General features: G+C 43.9%; 1 protein-coding gene across 1 annotated transcript; it reads left to right on the top strand.

Moving 5' to 3' along the window:
- The first annotated feature begins 2,718 nt into the window (after nucleotides 1–2,718).
- ghdc (GH3 domain containing) lies at nucleotides 2,719–8,024 on the top strand. Its single transcript, XM_084567009.1, has 11 exons — nucleotides 2,719–2,926; nucleotides 3,139–3,429; nucleotides 4,524–4,720; nucleotides 4,823–5,017; nucleotides 5,111–5,230; nucleotides 5,554–5,851; nucleotides 6,022–6,211; nucleotides 7,138–7,209; nucleotides 7,292–7,425; nucleotides 7,503–7,591; nucleotides 7,700–8,024. The coding sequence occupies exons 1-11, from the start codon at nucleotides 2,839–2,841 to the stop codon at nucleotides 7,919–7,921; spliced, it is 1,896 nt and encodes a 631-aa protein (XP_084423135.1). The 5' UTR covers nucleotides 2,719–2,838; the 3' UTR covers nucleotides 7,922–8,024.
- Nucleotides 8,025–8,678: the final 654 nt, after the last annotated feature.

The raw sequence follows: 8,678 nt of genomic DNA, 5'->3' as shown, positions 1-8,678 counted from the left end.
TTCCTTTCATATTTTCCCTTGTGACCTCCTTTTCGTCTTCTTTTTTTCATGTTTCTCTTGTTTCGCCCTCACGCCACTGTCTCTCCTTGATTTCACAGTCTCTCTACCAACCAGCCGTGATCGTATAGAGGTTAGTACTCTGCGTTGTGGCCGCAGCAACCCCGGTTCGAATCCGGGTCACGGCAAGTACAGATGAAGTTGAAGAAATTTCATCTGTTATTGTTCCTCTTTGTTGCTTTTATCTTCTCCTGTTTGAAACAACAATGGCCAAAGAAATAATCACGTTAATTTGATGTATCATGTGTAAAAGAATTTATTTTTGCTGTTATCACCATGTTTTACCATAGCGTTCATCCTCGTCTTCTTTTCTTCCCTTTTCTCCTTTCTTATGTTTCTCTTATTTCATCCTCACATCACTGCCTCGTCTTGATTTCTCTCTTCCTCTCTCAGTCATAAGGTTGATGTTCAGAGGTCATACTATGACACCAGCTCAGGACGTCCCTCAACCAGCCGTGATCGTATAGAGGTTAGTACTCTGCGTTGTGGCCGCAGCAACCCCGGTTCGAATCCGGGTCACGGCAAGTACAGCTTAATTATAAGAAACTTCTTCTGTTATTGTTCTCCTTAATTACTTTTATCTTCTCCTGTTTGAAACAGAGCAGTGGCCAAAGAAATAATCAAATCAATTAATTGAAATCATGTGTAAAAGAATGTATTTTTGCTAGGTTATCGCCGTGTTTTACCATAGTGTTCATCCTCGTCTTCTTTTCTTCCCTTTTCTCCTTTCTTATGTTTCTCTTATTTCATCCTCACATCACTGCCTCGTCTTGATTTCTCTCTTCCTCTCTCAGTCATAAGGTTGATGTTCAGAGGTCATACTATGACACCAGCTCAGGACGTCCACCAACCAGCCGTGATCGTATAGTGGTTAGTACTCTGCGTTGTGGCCGCAGCAACCCCGGTTCGAATCCGGGTCACGGCAAGTACAGCTGAAGCAGAAGAAGCTTCTTCTGTCTTCGCTCTTCTCCTCTTTGAAACTGAAAAATGGCTAAAGAAATTATGGAATTCATTAACTGAAACCATGTGTAAATAGTGTTTTTATGTAGCTTGTCACCATGTTTTACCATAGTGTTCATCCAGAACACATCCTCACTGGCTCCCTCTTACTCTTATTCTGTCTTGTTTCTTTCTCACATCACGGTCTCTACTCTTTCTAAAAGATAAAAGGCAGAAGAAAGTTATTGAATCCACTGGAATCATGTTAAAATAAATAAAAATGATGATTAAATTCTGAAATTCAATAAATGTTTACTTCACAGTGTAGGTGGTGATATTTCTTTGTCCCCTTCTTCTTCTTCTTCTTTGTTTTGTCTTCTCTCTTTGTCACATCATAGTTTCAGAGGTCATACTATGACACCAGCTGAGCACGTCCACCAACCAGCCGTGATCGTATAGTGGTTAGTACTCTGCGTTGTGGCCGCAGCAACCCCGGTTCGAATCCGGGTCACGGCAAGTACAGAAGAAATAGAAGAAGCTTCTTCTGTGTTCATTTTTTTTCTCCTCTTTGAAACTGAAAAATGGCCAGACCTTCTTCAGCAAAAAAGTTGAAAACTTTGGTCGAAGGTGAAGTGACGAATCGATCTAGAACCGAGGCTTGTCACCATGACTGCAGTGATTCTTTTAATTTTGCATGAATATGTTTTTATTTGAACCACACAGTATTTCAAACCGGAAGGGTCATTATTATTGTAGTTTCTTAATATATTTTAAAGGTTTAAGTGTTAAACAATTAGTAATGAATTGGTTAATAATTTAAGAGCTTACATTGGTATTTTAATTAAATATATTTTATTTAAACCACATCGTTTCTTACGGATTTAAAATAGAAATGGTCTTTAATTATATTATTGTAGGCTATATTTTTTTCCAGATTTAAATATTTTAAGAGTGAAAATGATTAGTCAGTAATAAATTGGTTGGTATAAATAAATAAATAAATAAAATCAAGAACCATGGTGGAGACTCTTTCATAGTTTTTTTTTTTTAAACTTTTCATGGACTAAACAGTAAATTGTTAAGTTAAATTAGTATTGGTAGCACATCTTCAGGTATTTCTATATATTATAAAATAGGCAGAGGCTAACTGAAACGTCTGTGAACGCAGCATGTCAATTTGAAGTCCACGATGACGCGTGCTTTCGTCACAGAATTTGGCAGCTGCTAGCTGGCATGCGCGGTTCCATGGTGTAATGGTTAGCACTCTGGACTCTGAATCCAGCGATCCGAGTTCAAATCTCGGTGGGACCTGAGTATTTTCTTTGAGAGAGAGAGAAGAGGGAAACGCGTGAAGTTTAATTAATCTTCCTCTAAATGCATAGTAATAATTTTCATAAATTGTTAGAAGGACAAACAAGACAAGTTTCTCTGGTTTTAGCTTTGTTTTATTACATATCACGAGACACTACACATTAAAACAAACAAAAACAAGCAAAAAAAAAAAAATACGCGTAAATCTTCACTAATTAAGGAAATACATATACACATATACATGTATATATAATTCCCAACACAATTTAATTTAATTTAATTTAATTTACTTAAATTTAATCGGTCGAAAGCATTGGTCGAAAGCGGTGCCATGGGAACGGCTTCAAGGAACGTCATCATTCATCCGACCAATCAGCTACGAGCTGGGGCCCAAACACGGAAGTAGCGCTGACGGCTGATGGGAAAGTAAACGTTAAGGCCCTTTAGTGAGGGATATCAATCATCCCTGATGCTATTACACATGTAAACAGTTAAAACAGCAGGAACCGTAGATCGGAGTGTTTGCTCTACATGGATTTCTCTTGGTTTCGCGTTGCTGTTGCGCTTTGTTTTGCGGTTTTATCGGTCGCTGTGGCTGTGGTCGTCGGACCAAGTCCAGGTAAATTATTTAATAAATACGACGAGGGAGATTAAAGGAGGGGGGATTGATGGTATCCCATGGGAACAGCTGTGTATATATGCTGACTGTAGATGATACGTGTTCGGAGCGGATGTAATGTTGACTTATAGCGCCCCCAGCTGACGCTTCTGTGCGCCGTTATGTGTTTCTTCTTGTGTAACCACCGCACTCCCCCGGCTCTTCCTCCGCAGCCATGCCGTCCCCGCTGCCCGCTGCCGTCGGGGTCTGCTCCCTGGCCGGGGTGGCGCTCATATGGAGGGACATTAGCTCTAAGATGAAGGGTGGGAACCGGACGCTGGGCGGTCTGCTCAGCCAGTACGTGGCGGTGAAGGCCGTGGGCTGGCTGGGACGACGGCAGAGGAAGAACCTTGAAGCCGACACGCTCAACGTGAGACGAGTCCAGGAGGAGACTCTGCTGAAGCGCCTGAGGAAAAACGCAAATACCAGTTATGGACAAGAGTACGACTTCAGCTCAATTAAAGGTAAGAAGACAATCAGGTAAGGTGGAGATTATAATCGGTAAAAACACAGAAATGTCTCCAGTCTTACGGTGATGTAACATAAGATGCAGCACATACACAAGCAGTGACAGGAGTTCACCACCATTTATCTACCTGACCTCCAGGACTGTACTGCAACTAGTTATCACCAGCATCATACAATTTACTACATATTAATCAATAAAATGTGATAAAAATACCCAAACACAGCTTCCTGATTCCTTCAAATGTCTTGTACTTATAGAAATCACTGTCATAAGACTGTGTATTAATTTCTCACAGTTGTGTAATGTGCAGCAGCAAACAGGAGAGACAACAGTAACATAGAAAAGCAAAGACAATAGTAGTGATATGTACATCAATCAGCCACAACATTAAAACCACTGACAAGAGAAGTAAATAACATTTAAAACCATCTTGTGACAATTCATAGTTCTGCTGGGAAACTTCTGGACCTGGCATTCATTGGTGTGGATGTTACTTAGACATGTAGCACCCACCTAGACCAGACCAGGCACCCCCACCCCATAGCAACAACACTCCTTGATGTTCAGCAGCCATCCCCAGCAGGATTGACACACAGGAACACACACAAAAAAAACATGAAGAACAGCACAAGGTGTTGACCTGGCCTCCAAATTCACTAGATCCCAAACTGATCAAGTATCTGTGGGATGATCCACAGAGGCCCCTCCCCTCAAAGAGCCCCCACTAACAACATCCTGTTACCAGACACCACAGGACACCCTCAGAAGGATACCCCATGTCCATTCTTTGATGAGTCCCCACAGTTTTGGAGGCACAAGGGATGTTATGCCTGATGGGTGTATCCTCTATATATATTCTTTCACTCCTCTAGCCTATTTCCCTTTTGTACAAGTCCCCTGAGGGAGAGGACCAGGAGCTGGCAGCTGAATTACATTGTGTTTTTCTTGATGTTTAAATTCACCAGTTGCCATAATAAACAGAGATCACCTCCTAGAGTTAGCAGCGTGTCAAGTCATCATTAATCCAACACAACGCAGAAGCCAGCCGGTTACGCTTACAACCGACCGTTATATGTTTTATTCTCTCAGACAGTGATGGCTTCCGGGCTCGTCACCCCATCACCACGTACGAGCATTATCGAGAGCTCATCCGGCGCATCGCTGTCGGAGAAGAGAAGGTGATTATTGCGGAGAAGCCGCTCATTTTGGCCATGACCTCTGGGACGTCAGGAGCCAGCGCCATGCTGCTCAGCACCAAGGACACCAACTCTGAGTTCTTCCTGCAGGTGAATCTCCTCCCCATACATGATGATTATGATGATGATGATGATGACGTGTCTTCCTGGCTTCCAGGTTAAAATCAATGCTTACTTGTGTGTTTCCATCAGGGAGTGGCTGTGTGTTTAGATGTCATGCGACAGGCGTTCCCTGCCACCGACAGCCTCCAGCGCACCACCAAGTTCTTCTACACTCCCACTTTTCGCCAGTCTGAGGCCGGCATTCCCATTGGTCCCAACTCCTCCACGCCAGCCTCCTCCCGCCACATGCTCAACCTGTACACAACGCCAGCACCTGCATTTGAGGTACGGTTAGTAAATCTATAAGTGGTCTGAGTGATTTTGTTTTTGGCATGCAGAATGATTTGCAAAGAAGAAAAACATCCTGTGTCTCCTCAGGTCCCCAGTGAGAAGGACACCCTGTACTTGCACCTTTTATTTGCTCTGAAAGATCCAAGTGTGGGAACTCTGGAGTCCAACTTTGCCTCCACAGTGTTCTATGCTTTCAGTGCCTTACAGGTATGCTCTTGGATTTCGTATTTTATTTTGTGTTGCGTCATTTTAGTCTCAATTTTATATGAACATCCCTAAGTTTGTCTTTAAGAGATAATATTTGTATCCAGCAGTAGCTCTGTGCCGTTGGTTAGTTGGAAAAATCCTTTTCTGCAGCATCTTTCATGCATGCCTAGTTTCTGTCTCACTGGGACATTATCTTTTAAAGTGGGATGAAATCTTGAATTGGGTATCAAGCGCCACATTGACCGAAAAATATCCCCTCAATTTGTTCCATGAATAAAGGATTAGGAAAGTAATTTCTACCCGATTTGCGCTCCCTCCCACAGGAGCGTTGGCAGGAGCTTGTGGAGGACGTCGAACGAGGGAAAGTCAGCAGTGCCCTGTCTCTGGAGCCCAAAGTGAGAGCCAAGCTTGAGGCTTTAATGAAGCCCGACCCAGAGAGGGCCGCTCAGCTTCGGGCCCACTTCCAGGACGGCTTCAGGGGGATTGCCAAGCGCCTGTGGCCTCACCTCCACCTGGTGCTGGCGGTGGACTCGGGCTCCAATCAGATCTACGGTGAAATGTTGAGGGAGAGCTACTGCAAAGGAGTGCCTTTCTACTCGCCCTTTTATGCTGCTACTGAAGGTACAAACCACATGTTCACCTTTTACGACATGTTTCATTAAAAATAATTACAACCCAAAAAGCAGGGGAGTGCATGCAAGCCAAACATGTACCAATTAAAGTGTTTAAAGCTGCTTGTAGTGTTTAGCTGCTCTAACTGTGTGTGTGTGTGTGTGTGTGGGCCCCTGCAGGTCTTATCGGGGTGAACCTGTGGCCTCAGGAGCTAAACAGACGCTACCTGCTGTGTCCTCGCTCGATGTTCTGCGAGTTCCTGCCAGAGAGCAGCCTGGAGGAGGAGACGCCTCACACTCTGCTGATGGAGGAGGTGAAGGAAGGAGACAACTACGAGCTCGTTATCACAAACGCTTCAGGACTTTTCAGGTCAGACATCCTTTACAAAGTATGTCGGTGTCGGTTGTGACTCATCAGAGAACGGACATGGGCCTTCTGGGGGTGTCCTGTGGTGTCTGGCAACAGAATGTTGTTAGTGGGGGGGTCTTTGAGGATCATCATCCCACAGATACTTGATCAGTTTGAGATCTAGTGAATTTGGAGGCCACATGCTGGCACATTTGGGGATCACACTGCTAACCTTCTTGTTTGTGGACAACCTTCTTTGCCTTCTACCCCAAAATTGAGCTTAATTAAGGTCCAACCGAGATTTGAACTCGGATCGCTGGATTCAGAGTCCAGAGTGCTAACCATTACACCATGGAACCACAGTGGTGAGATTTGGGTCCTATGGGTTGAGGGCATTGCTATGGGGTGGGGGTGCCTGGTCTGGTCTAGGTGGGTGCTACATGTCTAAGTAACATCCACATGAATGAATGCCAGGTCCAGAAGTTTCCCAGCAGAACACTGAATTGTCACAAGACGGGCATTGTCATTTACTCCACCTGTCAGTGGTTTTAATGTTGTGGCTGATCAGTGTATATGGCTTTATTTAGCTTTGCTCACCTTCAAATTTCACCCAGTTTTGTACTGAGTTTCAAAGACCCAGACGGTTTTTGTTTCTTGTTGTTTGTGGCGTCCATGTCCAGAGTCAATAGCTGAACCAAAGGGTAAATTGTGAATTAATCAGTGAATGAGTATAATTATGCTCCATAATTGCTTTGTGCCATTGGTGTTGTGTTGTTGCTGCTGCTTCACTTGACTGCACCCTCTTAATAAGCTGCATCTAGCGGAATAATAATCTAGATCTGTGCCCTGGCTCAATCAGACACTTGGATATGCAATTCAGATCAAACATTATGACTAACGAGATGTGCCACATATATATCTGCATACTGATATGTACCGGGTTACAGGTATCGCGTTGGAGACATTGTGAAGGTAGTTGGATTCCACAACCAGTGTCCCATCGTGGAGTTTCAGTACAGGTACAGCGTTGCACAGTTCGTAAATGTAATCGATATATTCGACACGGCTAAACATTTTTCTCTTTCCCTCCCGTCCCGTCAGACGGGGTCAGATGCTGAACGTTCGAGGGGAGAAGATATCCGAGGCGTTGTTTCTGGATTCTCTGAAGAAAGCTGTTGCTCAGTGGCCGGGAGCTCAGCTGGTCGACTACTGCTGCGCCGAGAGCGGCATCTTGGGTAAAATGTCCTACATAGCTTCCAGTGGCGGCAAAAGTTGCGCCACAGATTGATCTTATTTTGTTGTGTCTTTGCAGGTGACGCAACAGGCGGCTCAGACCCTCATTACCAGGTGTTTGTAGAGCTGAAAGGTGTGAGGAAGCTAAGTGAGGAACAACGATACAAGGTCAGATACAATCCTAAAGGAGAACACTAATAAAGCAGCACGCGCTCTCGTTATCTTAAAGTCTTAATTCTCTTTCTGTGCTTGCTTTCCTCGTGTCCTCTCCTCCAGTTGGACGTGTGTCTCCAGCAGGACTCGGCCGTCTACAAGTCCTTCCGCATCAAAGGCAGCATCGGGCCGATGAGGGTGCAGCTGGTGGCGGAGGGAGCGTTCAAGGAACTGCGTAAGCAGATGATGGCCTTCTCGAACACCTCGCCCAACACCTTCAAAATGCACCGCGTGTTGCGCAGGAGAGAATACGCCGACTTCCTTCTGGGGAAAACCGTCTCCTGAGACGAGACGAAGCTCATGGACTCTTTGGTTTGTGGTGAATGAAGGACACGTCTCCAGTTTGAGCAACCGCTCCAGAGTGAATAGTGCCTTTGGGAACTGCCTTCGTTCACTTTTGACAATTAAAAATCCGATTCATTTCATCGTTTTAATTTCTCTGCCTTATTTGTATAATTATGTAAAAATACAAGGACTTTAAAATAAAATATTAACTATACAGTAGATATCGTACCAAACAGTCATTCAGAGGTGTGGATGGATGTTACCAGGGTTTTATTTTGCTGCTTTATTACTACATGAGTGATAATCATGAGGAAAAACACATTACATGTACACCGATCAGCCACAACATTAAGACCACCAACAGGAGGAGCGAGTAACATTTAAACCGTCTTGTGACATTACAATGTTCTGCTGGGAAACTTCTGGACCTGAGGACATGAGTTACAACTGTTTTTCAAGACCTGCACAGTATTATGAAGGTGGTCATAATGTTATGCCTGATCAGTGTAGTCAGCTCAAAAGAAAAAAAATTTGTGTTTCCTTCTCTGATCCCTGCAATTAACCGATCCATTTGTTCAAAGTCAGAGCACTGGGCTACAGCTTGTTCAAGGCACATTATCCATGGATATCTGGGGACGCAAACCTGTGACCTTATGGTCGTATCCCTACAGTTTACGTGCTTGTAAAGAAAATCCTTGTAAAGTTTCTTATTTAAGAATTTGATTTGTCTATTTTGCCTTCAGCTGAAAGTAATGTG

Source organism: Chelon labrosus (genome assembly GCF_963514085.1).
Source record: "Chelon labrosus genome assembly, chromosome: 19".
Taxonomy (NCBI): Eukaryota; Metazoa; Chordata; class Actinopteri; order Mugiliformes; family Mugilidae; genus Chelon; species Chelon labrosus.
This window is presented reverse-complemented; position numbering and strand designations above follow the sequence as displayed.